Source organism: Schistocerca piceifrons, chromosome 3 (assembly GCF_021461385.2).
Source record: "Schistocerca piceifrons isolate TAMUIC-IGC-003096 chromosome 3, iqSchPice1.1, whole genome shotgun sequence".
Taxonomy (NCBI): domain Eukaryota; kingdom Metazoa; phylum Arthropoda; class Insecta; order Orthoptera; family Acrididae; genus Schistocerca; species Schistocerca piceifrons.
In genome coordinates this window covers 928,660,642-928,679,688 of record NC_060140.1, presented here as the reverse complement: position 1 = coordinate 928,679,688, position 19,047 = coordinate 928,660,642, and the positions used below count along the sequence as shown (strand labels likewise).

General features: G+C 40.9%; 1 protein-coding gene across 5 annotated transcripts in view; it reads left to right on the top strand.

The window, feature by feature from the left end:
* Positions 1 to 19,047, top strand: part of LOC124788269 (atrophin-1) — a 181,767-nt gene that overhangs the window by 20,384 nt on the left and 142,336 nt on the right. For all 5 annotated transcript variants that reach the window (XM_047255477.1, XM_047255476.1, XM_047255478.1 and 2 more), the window contains one exon: positions 8,788 to 8,903. In XM_047255477.1, the coding sequence (XP_047111433.1) occupies positions 8,788 to 8,903 (116 nt within the window). The remainder of the gene's footprint in view (positions 1 to 8,787; positions 8,904 to 19,047) is intronic.

Below are 19,047 nucleotides of genomic sequence, written 5' to 3'. Positions count from 1 at the left end.
GAACAGCATTTTCCAGATGGCAACACCTGATTGCCGTCTGTTTTGACTTGCGTAAAGCATACTACATGACTTGGTGACATCATAGCATTGCCACATTGCATGAGTGGGGTTTCTGGGGACCACTCCCGATTTTTATCCAAAACTTCCTGTTGCTCCGTACATTCCATGTCCAAGTTGGTGACTCCCATAGTCCCATCCATATCCAGGAGAATGGAGTCCCGCAGGGCTCTGTATTGAGTGTCTATTTTTATTGGCCATTAACGGTCTAGCAGCAGCTGTCGTGGCCTCCGTCTCACCTTCTCTGTATGCAGACGACTTCTGCATTTCATACTGCTGCTCCAGTACTGTTGTTGTTGAGCAGCGCCTCCAGGAGCCATCCACAAGGTGCAGTCATGGGCTGTAGCCAACGGCTTTGTTTTCAGCCGCAGAGTCGTGTGTCATGCACTTCTGTTGGCGTCGTACCATTCATCTGGAACACGCACTTCACCTTAATGATGATCCACTGACTGTAGTGGAGACATATTATTTCCTAGGAATGGTTTTCATCACTCGTTTGACTTGGCTCCCTCATCTTCATTAGCTTAAGCAGAAGTGCTGGCAGCACCTCAATGCCCTCCGTTGCGTGAGTGACACCAATTGGGGTTAAGATCGCTGTATGCTGCTGCAGCTGTACAGAGCACTTTTCCAATTCCGAATTGACTATGGGAGTGTGGTATACAGTTCGGCAGCACCTTCATTCAGCATTGCATTTTTTCGACCCTGTGCACCACTGTGGGGTTTGATTAGCGACAGGAGCTTTTAGGATGAGTCCGTTGACCAGCGTACTGGTGGAGGCTGGTGTCCCTTCACTGCAGATCAGACGTGTGCAACTGCTCGCCAGTTACGCAGCACACATTCATAGTTCCCCTGAGCATCCGAATTACCGTCTCCTTTTCCCACCCACTGCATTCCATCTCCAGCATCAGTGGCCTAGATTGGGGCTAATGATCGCGGTTCGTGTGCGGTCCGTTCTTCCCGAACGGGAGTCCTTACCTTCACCCCCTCTACTTGCGGTCCGTTCACGTATGCCTCCATGGTGTACACCTCAGCCACAGCTTTGTCTGGACCTTTTGCATGGCCCTAAGGACTCAGTTTACCCTGCTGCTCTCCATTGTCACTTCCTCTCGATTCTTGACGTGTTCCAGGGCTGTGAAGTGGCTTACTCCGATGGCTGATAGTCACTTAGGCTTGGCATATGTTCATGGAGGACATATTGAGCAGCACTCCATGCCAGTTGGCTCCAGTGTATTCACTGCGGATCTGGTGGCCGTATCTCGTGCTCTTGAATATGTCTGCTCATGCCCTGGTGAGTCATTTCTCCTGTGTGCTGACTCATTGAGCAGCCTACAAGCTATCAACAAGTGCTACCCTCGCCACCCTCCGGTAGCGTCCATTCAGGAGTCCATCTACGCCCAGGAACAGTCCCGCCGTTCTGTGGTGTTTGTGTGGACCCCAGGACATGTCAAAATCCCCAGCAACGAACTTGCCGACAGGCTGGCCAAACAGGTGACTCAGAAACTGCTTCCGGAGATAGGCATCTCCGAAGCTGATCTGTGTTCGGTATTACACTGCAGGGTTTTCCAGCTTCGGGAGATGGAATGGCATAACAGCATGCACGACAAACTGCATGCCATTAAGGAGACTATGAATGTGTGGAAGTCTTCCATGCAGGCCTCACAGGGATTCAGTTGTCCTCTGCCAGCTCCGTATTGGCCATACGTGGCTAAGGCCGGTATTACACTATCAAATTTCTTTGTCAAAGATTTGATCAAAGATGTGATCCAATATTCCGTCCAATATATTTGACAAAGATCTTTGACGTAGCGCTACAAGGGGTATTACACTGTCATCAAATTTTTCGTCAAAGTTCAAGATGGCTGACAACAACTTGTTATTAACCGCAGCAGTTCTACGTACTCCAATTGCATTGTGTGCACATGCGGAAAAGAAGTGGGGGGAAAAAATGGAACCATACATACGAGGTTGACAGTCTTAAAAGTCCTGGGATTACAACTTGATAATAAATGCAGTTGGGAGGAGCACACCACAGAACTGCAGAAACGCCTTAACAAATCTGTATTTGCAATTCGAGTGTTAGCAGACATAGGCAACATAAAAAATGCTTGCATACTTTCATTCCATAATGTCATATGAGATAATATTTTGGGGTAAATCTTGAAGTCAAACAAAAGTTTTCAAGGTCCAAAAGCGTGTAATACGTATTATTTGTGGAGTAAATTCACGGACCTCCTGCAGAAACCTCTTCAAAGAACTGGGTACTTCAGATTCTTGCATTGGTACTCGGGGAAAATAAGAAAGAAAATGAAACTGTTGGCGGGCCAGAAGTACAGTGAGACTGTCGTTTGGACGTACGAGATTTGCAGGTTAGCTTTTTTTGTTTTGTATTTCATGCCTAGATGCTTCCGTAGAGATATTGTTGCATGTGGATCATTATATGTAATGATTATTACAATACATGCAACGATATGTTTGTACAGTTATCTAGGCATGAGAAACAAACAAAAAAAAACTATAACTCTCGTAGGCCCAAATGACAAGAGTCTCACTATACTTCCGGCTCGCAGGTTAACTACTGCCTCTCAGTATATTTACTTCTTAATAAAATTTGTCGTAAATAATATATCTCTTTTTTCCAACAAACAACTCAGTTCATACATACAATACCAGGAACAAAAATGATCTGCACACGGACTTAAAAACACTTACTTTAGTTCAAAAAGGGGTCCACTACTCAGGAACACTCATCTTCAATAATTTGCCAGGAAACATAAAAAATTTAGTTAGAAATAAAGACCAGTTTAAAAGGAGCCTGAAAGAGTTACTACTGGCCAACTCCTTCCACACCATTAGCGAAATTTTTAATAGAAACAAATGATGTATTGTATTTATTCATACTATTAGTATTTTTATTTCAGCTTAAAAAAATCGACATGTTCCACATCCATGAGGATCTCCTCAGCACGGATCTATGGAACGAAAAACTAATCTAATCTGGGTGAAGCCGTGGGTTTTACGACGACACGATAAAAGCATTCAACAAAACTTGTTACGTGAGCTTACAGTGGAAGACGTCAAGTCGTACATCAATTACTTAAGAATGGATGAGCATACATTCCTGTATGTGCTCAATGAAGTGTATCCTCATATCACAAAGCACAATTTTCACTTAAGAACTGCTATATCTTCAGAAGACAGGCTCACTATAACACTCCGATTCCTTGCTACAGGAGAGGGTTATGTTAGGTTAGGTTAGGTCAGGTTAGGTCTCCAATCTTCTTAATGTATTTTTGTATTCAGGGTGCCTCACGTTGTAAAGCGCCTCATAAGCTTCAGACATCTCTATTAATTCTGTAGTTGTCGGCACACATCAATTGTATTTACCGGCAATGGTTATAAAAACACTATAGACGACAGAACGCTGCAGCGATGCTAGCGCTCCGCGTGGTAACATATCGCATTGCAGTGAACAGAAGACAAGCGATTTCTTTGATCAAATATACGGCCTCGGCCTAGATTTGATCAAATATTGGACGACATTTGTCAAAGATCCCTATTACACTATCAAATATCTTTGCCAAAGATATTGGACAAAGATATTGGACAAAGAAATTTGATAGTGTAATACCGGCCTAACACATGGTTACCTACTCCGTCGTGTGGACCCACCTCAGTGTCGCTGTGGCTCCCAAATGACTGTCGTCCACCTCTTGCTGAACTGCCCACTTTTAGCCGCTATGCGGCAGACTTTTAACTTTCCCAGCGCCCTGCCTTTGGTATTGGGTGACAATGCCTCCACAGTAGCTTTAGTTTTACGTTTTATCCGTGAGAGTGGGTTTTATACTTCTATGTAGATTTTAGCACATGTCCTTTGTCTGTCTGTGTCCTCCACCCTGGTGCTTTTAGGGTGGAGGTTTTTAATGTATTGCGGAATGGCTGGCTTTCCCTTTTTATTCTCGTGGTTGGCTAGCCACTGTAATCTGCTTTCATGTTTTACTGTCTTCTGTTTCTAGCATCTCTCTGTTGTTTTCTTGTCCCCTCTTGTTTCTTATTGTGTTTTCTGTTTTGTCTGTTTTATTCTCACAGTTGTGGCATTGTTTTATTAGGACCAAGGGACTGATGACCTTGTAGTGTGGTCCCTTTTCCCGCCTCTAAACCAACTAACCAACCATCCACAATCTGGATGTTTCCCAGAGGCAACAACTACTCGGTGTCTTTAACCTCTTTTGGCTAGGTGCCTTTCCTTCGCAATCAGGACAGTATAGTTACCATATCCTTAAGCCTGGGAAGAACCCAATGTCGCTCAACAGCTACTGCCCGATTAGCATGATTAATGTACTTTGTAAACTGCTTGAGAGGATAGCTTCAGATTATCAGGGCCTTTTGTCCCCATATCAGTGTAGCTTCCAGGAAGGATGCTCTATTACAGACTGTTTACTCAGGTTGGAAACAGCAATCTGACAAACTTTAACTTACTGTTGGCACCTTGTCGTGGTCTTCTTTGACCTGCATAAGACATAAGATACGGCTTGGCGCCATCTCATTTTAGTTACCCTCCATGACTGGGGCTTTTGTGGCCCTTTTCTGATTTTTACCAGCAAGCTTTTAACCCTAGAGGCTCTACGGGTCTCGAGTTCTCCCTTCACCCAGCGCTCGGATACAGGACAGTGGTGACCCAGAGGGTTCACAGTTAATTGTTACTCTCTTCCTCATAGCCATCAATGAGCTTGTAGCATTTGTTGGGCCTTTGATTACCCCGGCATTGTACTCATATATTGATGATTTTTGCATATGGCAAAGCTGTCACTCAGTGGCATCTGCTGAATGTTGGCTCGAAGGTGCCGTCCGACGGGCCTCTGCATGGACCCTCTCCTACAGCTTTTGTTTTCTCCCTCCAAAGTGAGGGTTATGCATTTTTGCCATTGACCCACAGTACACCCGATCCAGAACTTGATTTAGGTGACCAGTGCGTAGATGTTGTAGCACAGTCCCATCTCTTGGGCCTCATGTTTGATAAAAAGCTGACATGGCCGCCCCATATTCACCACCTGACTGTGCTTGCGGAAGCTTAATGCTTTCCGCCTCCTGACGCACATATCTTAAGGTGCAGACCATGCTACTTCTCCCCATATTTACCTATCGTGCTCTGGTTTTGTCCAGACTAGCTTATGGTAGTCAGGTTTATGGGTCAGTTGCTCCTCCTACTTTGATAATGCTTGACCCTGTTCACCATTGTGGTATGTATTTGGCCATTGGTGCCTTTCGCGCTAGTCCCATTGGCAATCTACTCGCAGTGGTGGGGATTCCCCCTGTACAAATATGGTGGAGCCAGTTCCTGGTTTCTTATACAATTGCCATTCGCCATTTCCCCAACTATCCTGTGTTCCCTGCCCTCTTTGCAAATGAGGGATGTCTCCCTCCTGATACCTGCTATTCTGAAATGTCACTCGAGTAGAGCTGGCCAGTTTTGGATGCAGAGTTGTGGTTTTTAACGAAATTTGCACCATAGTAAACAAAAGAAATAAAATCTGAACTAAATATCCTAACACTCAGGTTTCACTGACATAATCACACAAGAAATGGACATTAACTAATACACACTTATTATATACTACAATGACTAACTACCTAAATGTCCTGTTATTTTAAAACAAAGTACTAACAACAAGCACACCACTAATGATCCGAGAACACTGCACTGAGGCTACTTTACTACCCACAGGACAACTACACTGTAGCTTTACCTTTTGGTGATCTATCTTGGGTGCAGCTGCCCCCTGATATTGTGGTAGGTAATTAATTTTTCGAAATATTGAGCTCTCTTCTTCAGCTTGCCTCTGGGTACATAGTGTTCTCATGCAAAAAATCATACACAGGTATTACCACACAATATTGGTTATGCAATACATACAATACATAGAAAAATTATTAAATGTTCTGCAACAAAGTTCGACTATATTAATTCCCTAGTTATCTCACGGGTATTTAGTGGCCACTGCATATTCGAGCCCCACGTTGGGCGCCAATTTAACGAAATCGTCGAAATGAATGGAATTGATTTGAAATTTCGTTAAAGAAGCATAATAAATTTTATCTTTTGCTTTTAAGTTGATTTTCTTTCGTGCGAACTTTGTTGTAGAACCACTCTCTTATTTTTGTGTGGTAATAAAAATTTTTACTTTCTTAAGAATTACGTACATTTAAAGAAAAAATAATATTTACGTGAACTCATATGAACTGGTTAAGAATATTAGGTTGAGAATTGAGTTCTTTAAATCTTTCGGCCTTGGCATACACTTTCCAGATGCAGTGGGTTTTTTGTTAAATATTTTTACTGAATTTTATCCCGGCACTAGCCATAGAACACAAGATTACCTCTATTAGCAGAAAATGTTTTAATTATTGCCAAGCCGACATTTATCACTGATCAAACCTACTTCACTATGCATTTGAGTTATTTTAAAGAACCAAACTGTTTAAATTTCAATGTTAACTAACATTAACTATCCGCCTACGAATGCACAAACGTATAATTAATTCAAATTTTATCAGCCACAGGATCACTGAAAAAGAACAATAATTTCTTAATTCACTATTGATTTTTATGCATCTGTTCCCGATTTACGGGTTTGATAATTTTTTAAATGTGCCGCCTCTGCTATTGTTGGTCGCGGCACAGCCCAGCAACACCGCTAAAAAATGCTGAAAAATTCTTAAAGAAATTTTATAGGTGACCTGGGCAAGCTAATTTACATAAATAATTCACACTTTTGATAAACTCTAATATATTTAGATCAAACAACAATACAACTCACATTAATTCGTAACGCATCGTCTAATGGCGGCTAAGTCCAGACAGAGACAAAAGAAGTCTACACACTTGTAAAAAACTCTTTCACAGTGTCCTACCGCAATGACTTCTGAACAGAGAAGACCAAAGAATACATAATGCATTGTGCTTAAATAGTATTGCTGACTATTAACATTTCTTTGCAAATTGACGATATTATTCTCTTCTGACAACATTTTATATCTCTGCTATCGCAAATACTGACACATTTTACAATCACATAATAAATACAGAAAAATTCCTATCCTAAATACAGAGAAATATTACAACAAAAAATATAAGGAGAATAACAAATGTCTTTTACACCACATTCAGTAATATTTTTGTTCAATAATTTCGATATATACAACTTGCTCAGAGCGGCGTATATGGTACAAATAAACTCTTGTTCTTTAATAACGTGAGTTTGCCAGGGAACGTTACAGGTTGTGGGAAGCTATAGTATAGTTTCTCCACTACTGTAGGGACTTTGAGTCCAGAAATCTTCTCAACAGGAACATTGTTTATTATTTGACACTTTCCACATGGTAGGTGGACAATAGAGGCCCAGGAATCAGTTCCGGCTGGTAGACTGTTTGAATCCCTAATGGAATGCTGAGTCAGCACAACAGCAGCTGGAGGAGATGGCAGCATTGCTGAAGCAATAGTGCAGTGGCTCTGCAGTGCAGTCAGACACCCTGAGGTGATAAGAGTTGAATTGGGACCCTCAGAGATTAGGGGATGCCACTGTCAGGACAGCCAGTGTGTCCTCGCCCCAACAGATTCCGCTGAAAGCTCGGAACCATCAGTGCTAGTTGACAGCTAACAGATCAGAGCCATCTACATTTACATCTACATCCGTACTCCACAAGCTACTGTAAGGTGTGTGGCAGAGAGTTCTTTGTACCACTACTAGTCACTACCTTTCCGTTCTACTCGCAAATAGTGAGGGAGAAACATACACAATCTAATTTCTTTTATCTTATTGTCATGGTCCTCAAACCAAATGTACTTCGGCAGTAGTAGAATCATTCTGCAGTTAGCTTTAGTTGCTGGTTCTCCAAATTTTCTCAGCAGTGTTCTGCGAAAAGAACGTTATCTTCACTCCGAGGGCTTCAGTATGCTGTTGACAGTGCTTGATGATGAGCCTGGAGGAGCTTAGCCATACATGAAACTGATAACTGTTGTGTAGACTGAAGATGCACAACAGTGAAGGAATGTTGCTGCTGGCTAAAGGAATGTTGCTACTGCCTGAATGGGAGCATTTATAAATTCTCTGATCTGCTATGTTAGGACATGTGGTAGTCTCCTGTCATGTACTTGGCTGTGTTGCACTGTGTAACAATAGTCACCACTATTGCAGAATGCTGCAGCACAGGTGCTGCACCATAACTGTTGCAGCACTCAGCTTCATAATTAATTCAGAGGATGGCCCACATATCCCGTGCCTGGATACGAAGGCCTGTCTGAATTTCAGGTTGCAACAATATAGTGCTTACTCAACAACATATGTCAGAGGGAGTATGATAAATGACAATCCTTCTTTCTTGTACTTATTTCATTCGCAGGTAAGGGATTGCAAAAAGGACTCGGCTAATAATCAGTTTCTCTAGTTTTTAGCATTATGGTAAATACAAATGATATGTGAGAGGAATTAACATGCTTCTTAGTCTATAAACATTAAACTAGTAATTTTAAAAAAGTTAGCTTTTATTAGTTAGTGATAGTGTTGATTGTTATAGTTGAAAACTCAAATGAATGATACCATGTAAATAATATTATTTCTTGTTTTCTGATTTTCATTCCGATGAATCGTTACTGTAAAATGTTGTTATTGTACCAAATAATATTTAGTGCATTGCAAAATTGTATGCTTATAATAAACCATGTTACTTTCACAGCCTATGGGAACGTAAAAGCTACTAAGGTGATCAGTGACAGGGCTGGAGTGTCCAAAGGATATGGCTTTGTAACATTTGAAACTGCAGAAGAAGCTACTCGTTTGATGACACAGGAGGTAAACACATTATTGTTTGTGTCATTGCTGTTTCTTGTGGCAAACACAGTTATTTTTTAAAGTCTCAGTTTCCCAGCTGCCTCTCAAATTTTTCTTAATATTGGTGCCAGTTCTTCCTATATGCACACTGAGGTGTTGCACATTTTAAAAGGTGCTAGGGCATTTTTAGCTGAGGTCACTTAAATGCGTGACCCAACATAGCTGATTTGAATTCTACAAGATTGAGTGTGTGTGTGTGTGTGTGTGTGTGTGTGTGTGTGTGTGTGTGTGTGTGTGTGTGTGTGTGTGTAGGGGGGGTGGGGGTGGAGGGGAGGGCTCGTCACAAATATCCCTTAAACAGAGGAAAAGAGGTGAACATTCATCATCAGACTGTACGCCAGTCACAGGTTAAATCAAAGATTTCCCTACATTGTCGTGTGTGTGTGTGTGTGTGTGTGTGTGTGTGTGTTGATGCCAATTAGAGGACTGATAGGATGTTAGTTCAGTGGACCCCTCAGCGATGTTCTGGAGTAGAAGTGCCCGTGCCAACATTGCATACTAATCTTTAACACACGTGCCACTGCACTCGGCATGTTATCAGAGGAAGGCAACGGTAAACATTCCCCTACGACCTTGCCCATAACTGCTGTGGATTTGTACCGTATTTACTCGAATCTAAGCCGCACTTTTTTTGTAATCCAACAAACCGCCTGTCTCTTAGAATAGAGTGCAAAGCAAGCAGAAGTTCTGAAAAATGTTGATGGGTGCCACCACAACTAACTTCTGCCGTTGAATACATGTAGCGCTACACAGGCATGCTTTGTAGGCACAAAGATAAAATACTGGCACCAAATCCTTTGCATCAGTAAATAAATAAAAAAAGGTGGAAGACGAACTTTTTTCTCCACCGCGAGTTTCGACCACTGCATTTTCATACATTATCCAACGAAGTAAATACAAATTCTGTATTGTTCATCTTCGAATGTAGCAGCATTTCAATGTACTACAAAAATCCGACTGGCAAGACTGTTTGGGATATTGGTCAATATGGCCAACTCTACGTTCTGAATTTTTTCCTACCTGTGAGAAGAGATGGTTGCTACAGGAACTTCTATGAATTGTGAATCACATGCGGTATTCTCTTCACCACAAGAATAATATGAATATAAACATTGCCATGTATTGTTTCGTGTTTGCTGCTATCTCATTTAAATCCTGTCTGCCTAATAAATTACGAAACTAGAGTGAGACAACAGCAGACGCGGAAGAATATACATACCATGTCATGTTTATATTCGTATTATTCTTATGCCTAATAGTGATACAGTCAGAAATGAAGCACAGCAATTGACTAGATTTCTGTGCAGAATGTAATGTACTAAAGAGGCGCCTGCAAAGATTTTCAAACGGAGAAAAATTTTCGTTAAAATCTTGTTCAGAACATCTTCTATCATACGCAGTGTATTATTTGGTTCTTGTTGATCATTATCAAAGAAAGCAGCAGTGTAAGTAACGACAAACAGCAGTCTCTTGCCATTATTTTTCTAATGAGATGATTCCTCTCTTTTTTTAGTTGTAAGCGGCGTTAGTGCGCAAAAAAGCAAGCCATGCCGTGTGCGGCGACAGGCCGTAAACACTCATTATCAGAATGCGACAAACAGTGCATGACACAGTACAGTAATGCATTTTCAGCTTAGTGACGTAAACACCTATAACAAAGAGAACGGCACTTATCAGATCAAAGAAAAATAAGCAATCAATTCAAACCAGACGAAGCACGTGAAAAAGGAAGGGTACCCGTATAAATACAGATGGAGTGCCTGACGCTTAGCAATGGCTACGTGGTAAAGCTTAACTTGAACCAAACTACTGTAGCTGTATTGTCATTCATTAGAGCTAAATTGTGTCTCATATTACAATGGACCAACTTTGTTTCGATTTGGAGGTGCGGCCTAAACTTTTCTCTCCCCTTGAATTTAGTCTCAAATTTCAGATGTGGCTTAGATTCGGGAAATTTTTTTTCCCTTGATTTTGAGTCTCATTTTTCAGGTGCGGCTTAGATTCGAGTGCGGCTTAGATCCGAGTAAATACGGTACATTATCCCACAGTTTGTTGACTATGGAAAGTAGATATTGTTTAAATGGTGCGTACTTACTACCTATAAATGACAAGTGTTACAGTAACACTTGGCTTATGCTGAGTGGTAGAAAGCCACAAAGTCTCAAAGCAGTTTGTTTTCCTTTAATAACAAGTCAGTAAATTGAGTTGTGTAGTATAGCCAGGTTTAAATGTTGCTCAGTCCCCTTAGGAACCTCATTTAAATGGTTAGTCTGCTAGAAAATGTGCACAAAGTCAGGCAATAGCTTCCTTAATGACACTTTCACTCTGCAGCAGAGTGTGTGCTCATTTTGAAACTTCCTGGCAGATTAAAACTGTGTGCCGGACCGAGACTCGAACTTGGGACCTTTGCCTTTCGAGGGCAAGTGCTCTACCGTCTGAGCTACTCAAGCACAACTCACTCCCTGTCCGCACAGCTTTACTTTTACCAGTATCTCGTCTCCTACCTCCCAGACTTCACAGAAGTTCTTCTGCGAATTTGCAGAAGTAGCACTCCTGGAAGAAAGAATATTGCGGAGACGTGGCTTTGACACAGCCTAGTTCGAGAATGAGATTTTTACTCTGCAGTGGAGTGTATTTGCCCGCAAAAGGCTAAGGTCCTGGGTTCGAGTCTCGGTCTGTCACACAGTTTTAATCTGCCAGGAAGTTTCAATAGCTTCCTTGTAAAATGTAAACTTTCACTGCCAAAAATGTGGCAGACGATAAAATATTCCATACTTATATGCCATGGTCGAATAAATTTCACATTGAAACCCAACACTCCGTCCCTATCTGTGGACATTTTCAAGGGGTTTGTAGCTTCTTTGCGTCAGATTCACACCCTGGCTCTCTATTGACTGATAAAGTCCTCTATCGAAACAAATACTAACAAAGAGATAGAGGGGGTTGGCCAGTACTTACCTCAGGTCAGTACAGCCGATAGATACACAGATCTATCGGCTGTACTGAGCTGAGGTAAGTACTGGCCAGCTCCTCTATCTCTTTGTTAGTATTTGTTTCACATCTTTATATGAGATTTTCCATTAATCATTTAAAAGTCCTCTATCGATCAGAGCATTCAGAAAAGTGTGTTCAGTTGCCCTACCACCATGACTTTGTTGGTTGCCAAAGGTGCACGAAGAACCTGTTCGTCTGAGACCCATGGTAAGTACTAGACAACTTTGTTACAACTGTACATGGGCCAATCAGACTCCCATATCTATGATTTAGTACATTTTATTAGTAAATTAAATGGCACCGCAGTCCAGCCGGAGGGAATGTTTGTTAGCTTTGATTTGGCATCACTGTTTAATATGGTTCCGCTCAGTGAGATGTGGTGTGGCAACAGCTGAATTGAATTTTTCCTCATGGTATTGCAGAACTGTTTAAATATTGCCTTACGACCATTTATTTCAAATGGAACAATGGGTTCCATGAACAGACTGTTGGCGTGGCTGTGGTGAGCACCTTAAGCCCAGTTATATCGAATTTCTTTAAGGAAAAGTTCAAGGAGCAGCATTGGAAATTGGCAACAAAAAAACAAATATATGATTCTGCAGTATGAAAGGTAAGTTCGTTTTGTGGAGGCATGGCAGAGAGGAACTAGGTCATTTTTTACAAGAATCTCAATGGGATTAATCTGAAGATTGTTTACCATAGAGGAGGAGGAGGAGGAGGAGGAGGAGGCAGGCAGAAGATTAAATTTCCTTGATGTGATAGTTGTCAAGAAAGATGATGGTAGCTTAGGCCACACAATTTACCGAAAACCAATGCAAGCAGTTAGTTACTTACTACGATTCAAACAAAAGCAAGGCATCATACAAATATTGGTGAATAGAGCAAGGAACATCTTTGAACCATAGCCACTCGACACAGAATTAAAACCCCTCACCAGTGCATTGCATAAGAACGGTTATTCGTCACCTGAGTTAATGTGAGCATTAAGACTGCCATGCAAAAATCATGGTGTTGCACAAGGGCCTGTGAAATTTAAATTTTCCTGCATTTCAGTGAGGATGTTACTGGTCGCAGAGGAAAAATCTTAAAAATGGAAGCTACACGTTCATCTAAAATTGGCCAAGGAAGCTTGGAAACTGCTGGAAAAAGCAGGAATTCATAGGGTTCAATGTACTTGTGGAGATCGGTATGTGGCTACTACACTCATACTCATAAATTAAGGATAATTGCAGAATGTGGTGCCACACAACGTGGCACTACACAAAACTGTCGCTAACAGCATAGACACATAGGGAACACACACGACACAGATACACAGATCTGTAAGTCCACGGTTTTGGTGATACGTTGAGAAAACCGTCCCGAAACATGTGCTACAAAACGCCACAGTTTCCTGCGCATGTACCCCGACATCAATATGGGATATGATCATCATGCACAAGTACACAGGCCGCACACCGGGCTGGCATACTCTGGATCGTGGTTGAGCAGCTACTGGGGTATAGCCTCCCATTCTTGCACCAGTGCCTGTAAAGTGTCATAGGGGTTTGAAGATGTGCAGCGATACATCGACCGAGAGCATCCCACACGTGCTTGATGGGGTTTAGGTCTGCAGAACAGGCAGGCCACTCAATTTGCCTGATATCTTCTGTTTCAAGGAACTCTTCCACAATGGCAGGTCGGTGGGGCTGTGCGTTATCATCCATCAGGAGGAAGGTGGGACTCACTGCACCCTTGAAAAGGCGGACATACTGGTGCAAAATGACGTCCCGATATACCTGACCTGTTACAGTTCCTGTGTCAAAGACATGCAGGGGTGTACATGCGCCAATCATAATCCCACCCCACACCATCAAACCATGACCTCCATGCAGGTCCCTTTCAAGGACATTAAGGGGTTGGTATGTGGTTCCTGGCTCACGCCAGGTGAAAACCCGGCGAGAATCACTGTTCAGACTATACCTGGACTTGTCCGTGAGCATAACCTGGTGTTCCAGTGACCATGTACTGTGTTCTTGACACCAGGCTTTACAGGCTCTCCTGTAACCAGGGATCAATGGAATGCACCTTGCAGGTTTCCAGGCGAATAAACAGTCTGTTCAGTCGTCTGTAGACAGTGTGTTTGGAGACAGCTGTTCCAGTGGCTGTGGTAAGGTCCCAAGCAAGGCTACCTGCAGTACTCTGTGGCCATCTGCCGGCACTGATGGAGAAATATTGGTCTTCTTGTGGCGTTGTACACCGTGGAAGTCCCGTACTGTAGCGCATGGACACGTTTCCTGTCTGCTGGAATCATTGCCATAATCTTGAGATCATATTTTGTGGCACACGGAGGGCCCGTGCTACGACCAGCTGTACTTGACCAGCCTCCAGTCGCCCTAGTATTCTACCCCTCATAACGTCATCAATGTGTGTTCTTTGAGTCATTTTCAACTCACAGTCACCATTAGCATGTCTGAAAACGTCTGCACACTTACTCGCTGCAGCATACTCTGACATGCACCAACACACCTCTGCATATGGGGACTGCTGCCAGCGCCTCCGTGTGACGACCGCAGGTCAAATCCACCGCATGACCATACCCCGAGGTGATTTAAACCCACAAACTGCCCACCAGAGCGTTGTTTCACCATGTATCAGCATATCCTTAATTTAGGACCATGAGTGTACAAAAAGAACAGTCAAAAAGACTAGAAGAGCACAAGGGCAAATGCAGAAGGGTGGAGACGGATAGATCAGCATGCTGTAAAACATGCTTAGCACTCAGGAGACCACCACAGTCATTTTGATAGGACTCCAGTACTGGAAGTCAAGAGGATGCAGTGAACGGCTATACAGAGAGGCCATAGAGATTGTTAAACACCCCAGGAAAATTGATAGAGAAGAGGACGGCATGAAAAGAGGTCCCTGGGTTGATTTAGACACTATGATATCTTTGCCATATGTACTTATAGTGAAGTTGACCTGTTAAAATTCCTGGAATCTCTAAACACCTTCTCCCAATTAAACTTCATATGATCCTATTCTGAATCACATGCCACTTTCCATGATGATGTTGATCTCATCCTCACAGAAGGCCAGCTGCACACTCTGTCCACATTAAACCCATTATCAAATAACAGTACATACATTTTGATAGTTGGGTCATTCCATGTCAAAGGGACAAATATAAAGTGTGTCCCACTCGGTGACCTCCAAATCTAATGAAATTTGATGTGAAAGCTCTATACGGTCTTTGATGGCTATATATCAAATTTCAGTCCAATATCTTAAGTGGTTGAATTTTTTGGGGCTTTTAAAGAGAGGCTACTCACCCTCACATCAGGTACGAAGGTACATATGTGCCACATTTGCTAGGCTTTTTTTTTTTTTTTTTTTTTTTTTTTTTTTTTTTTTTTTTTTTTTTTTTTTTTTTTTTTTAAAAGTTCTAGCACACATTTGGTCATTTGCTTTAACATACATAGACAACTTTTTATGCTGAATCACACTATGGCAAAAATTTGGGGTTAGCCACACCTAAATACAGATACAAACCTCAAAAGTGGCTAAAAACTCCATTGTGCTTTTCTGAGAGCCAAGGTTTGAATGACCACTGCTACTTTTCAAATAAACCACACACACCAAAACTTCAGAAGGTTATTCCTACCTGTGATGTCTATATATGGATCAAATTTAATTCACATTAGATGCCTAGAAGAAAATATATACATCTGCAAAATTGTCCAAAATTTCCTACATGGGGGCAATATCTCGGCTGTGTATTATTCAGTCCTCTTTTTCTTGCTGCAGCTTGAAAGAGCATGCTTTAAGCTTTCAAAGCTATATTGTTTAATTTCTGGATCTTGCATATTGATGAGTAAGAATACCTATTCAAAAGTAGGGAAAATGGACTATCGATAAATACAAAAAATTAATAAAATTTGAAGTTGTAAATCAAAAAATGTGTAGTTATAGTGTCCTTTAATAGTATAGGATTTGCCTGTGGTTTAGGGAATGTAACTGTGCTGATAGTGGTTTTACATTATTATACAGAATAGAATATAAATATAGTAAAACCACAGAAAATACTATTAAGATTATAAAATCTAGGTGATCATAATGGATCATAATGTTATGTTGTTTAGGATGTTTGAACCCTTCAATGCACAGTGGTGCATATATGCATTGTTACTCAGTCTCCATCGACATTATAAAGCAGAAATAGTTTTTAAGGCTCTATCCTCGCAGCAGCGATTCATTGCTGAATCAGCACTTTCAGTTATTGGTTTCATTATTGGCAATTTTCACTGTATCAGTCTTCTGTGCAGTGTAATCTTCGATGTTAACGTTTTACAATCTTAGTGTTCAGTACTAAGTCTTTTAATAATCAATAATCATTGTTTTAGCTGAAGATAAGTGCTAAAACGATATGTTTTAATGGCCTAATTTGTACATTTTATATAAAAACAAGATTGAATTTTCTGTGCTTCAAACCTGGATATTCATGAGCTTTAAAAATGCCTTGTTATAGGTTAATAAATTACTGTATAAAATGAATGAAGAGACACATTCACCCAGCTACTTTGGTGGATCAGATTGAGCTGATCGTCATAAGTCATCACCATTCTGTTATGTTAAAAGTAAACTACAATCAAGAAAATGTCGCCAGTGGACAAGGAGCTTCTACGATGTAGGTCTGGGCTTGATTTTACTGAAGCTGCCCAGAATTGTTCATATTGGAATGCCTTGTTGATGACAAATTTCAGTTTGTGCAGAAGACTTGCTGCAACCCATTTGGTAAAGAAAACCACCTAACCAAGAAGGCTTTAATAGCAGTAATCATTGCAGTGTATGATAGGTTTAAGTTACTGACTAAGGGAGTTTTCAAACCTGGTCGAAAGTTTGTATCACATGTAGACACGGAGTGACCCAAAAAGTCATCCCACCAGAATAAGCAAGAATCACCATCCACTGAAGACATGGATGTTGTTGAAGCTTGCTTTACTGCTAATACTTCGTTAACATCACTTGGAGAGTCACCATTAAAGGTTCAACAGATCAGCAAAAGGGAATCAATGGGATACATAAAGCACAAAGCTCTGAAAGCGCAAGGCAGCTTTACTAAGATAATCACCACAGCTGCTGGTGTGAGCCAAGTACATGTTGCTCAAATACAAACGGAAGAGTGCAAAAAATTTAAAGATACGCATATCTTAAATTGAAGATCTTCAGATTAAGCTTAAGGTTTCAAGAAATTGCAGTAAATTTCAAATTTTGACCCTGTCCCAAATGGTTGGGCTTTTGAAAAACAGCTAAAGAATGTGCTGTTTTGACTAAAATAAAGTAGTAGCCTAGGAAACTAAAGATGGAAGATGGTATTTTGGCAACACTGCAAATCGAAAGGTAAAAAGTTCAATGATGAAGTAAAAAAATGTCACTTTTTTTAAAAAAAAGATGAAATTTTCTTGCAGTAAGAACAAAAGAAAAAAGATTCACAAGCAGAAACACCTGCTTCTTTGAAACCTGAAAGAAATGTACATTGCTTGTTGTAAGCAATACAGAAATCAACTGATCTCAAAATTTTGTGTGCTCAGACCGAAATGGTGTACTATACTTACTGCTTCTGGATCACATTTGGTGTGTGTGTGTGTGTGTGTGTGTGTGTGTGTGTGTGTGTGTGTGTGTGTGGGCGCGCACGCGCAATTCATCAAAATGTCAAATTGAAGTTGGCATCAAAGACATCCACCCAAGATGACTACAAGGTTGTGAGGGGAAAAAACTGTAATCAGTTTGGAATCAAAATATTGTATGCTGCAATGTTATGAGGAATGTCCAGGAAAAATAAAACTAGAGGCTTTTCTTGAAGATGCTACACACACACACACACACACACACACACACACACACACACATCGGAGACATGCCAGAGAACTGATGAGGATTTCATTGAGACACTGATTTTGAAAATTACCAGTTTAAGAAGCCATCACTTTGTGACAAAACACTAAAGTTTATACCTTAAACAGCTAAAAAGAAATCTCGCAGAAAATGAATTAATAATATTGACGGAGTTTGCTGAGAATTATTCATTTGTTGTTAAAGATGCTGTGAAAGGATGGCATTGGGGGAAAATAGTCAGGAAACATTACATCCATTTGTTATTGATTTTGGTGGCAGAGTATTAGCATTTGTATGATCCGCAACTGTCGCCATCATGATACTATTGCTGTCCATGCCTTTCAAATAAAGTTAATAGCATACTTAAAGACAAAGACTGAAAACATTAAGAACGTTTATTTCCTTAGTGATAGTTCAGCTGCTCAATATGGGAATTTCAAAAATTTCATCAATTTATGCCTGCATGAAAATGATTTTGGCATCACTGCTGACTGGAATTTTTTTGGAACAAGCCAAGGCAAATTGCTCTGTGATGACCTTGGGGGAACAGCAAAAAGACCAGCAGCCCGTTATAGTTTGCAGAGGCCCTTAGATAACCAAATACTGACTCCATATGATTGAAAAAAAAATGAGCCTGACAAGAAACAAGGTTTGCCATGGGACATACAATATCTGGAACAAGAGAAAAACATCAGTTTAATTCAATTAAGTGTAATCAGCTCAGCGTAAGCACAGTTTCCAATGATGCTACAGCATTCACAGTTAATGCCTCCAAAGCAGATGAAGAAATTCCAGCAATCTCAATTGCAAGTTTACAATGAGGACAGTATTGTTGCATGTATGTGAGACAATTTTTGGTGAAGACTATGCAGTTATCCACAGTCTGTCCTCGACAAAATTGTAGAACTAATTAACCAGAAATGGAACAGACTCATTGGGTTTTTGTTTTGCTGATTTGCTGTGTTGTGTATTGTACTAGTTTTATGGCATATGTTAAATTGTTTGAAACTGATTTACACACTGCAATAAAAAAATTAATTACGAATCTTAATGAGCACAGTATTTAACTTTTCAATCTTCTCGCAGTACTAATATAATAAGTTTTGAAATGTATTCTTACTCATCGAGATCCATAAATTTACCAGTATAGTTTTGAAAGTGTAAAGCATGCTCTTTCCAGCTGTGGCAAGAAAGAAAGGATTGAACAAGACACAGTAGAGGGATTGCACCCCACCCC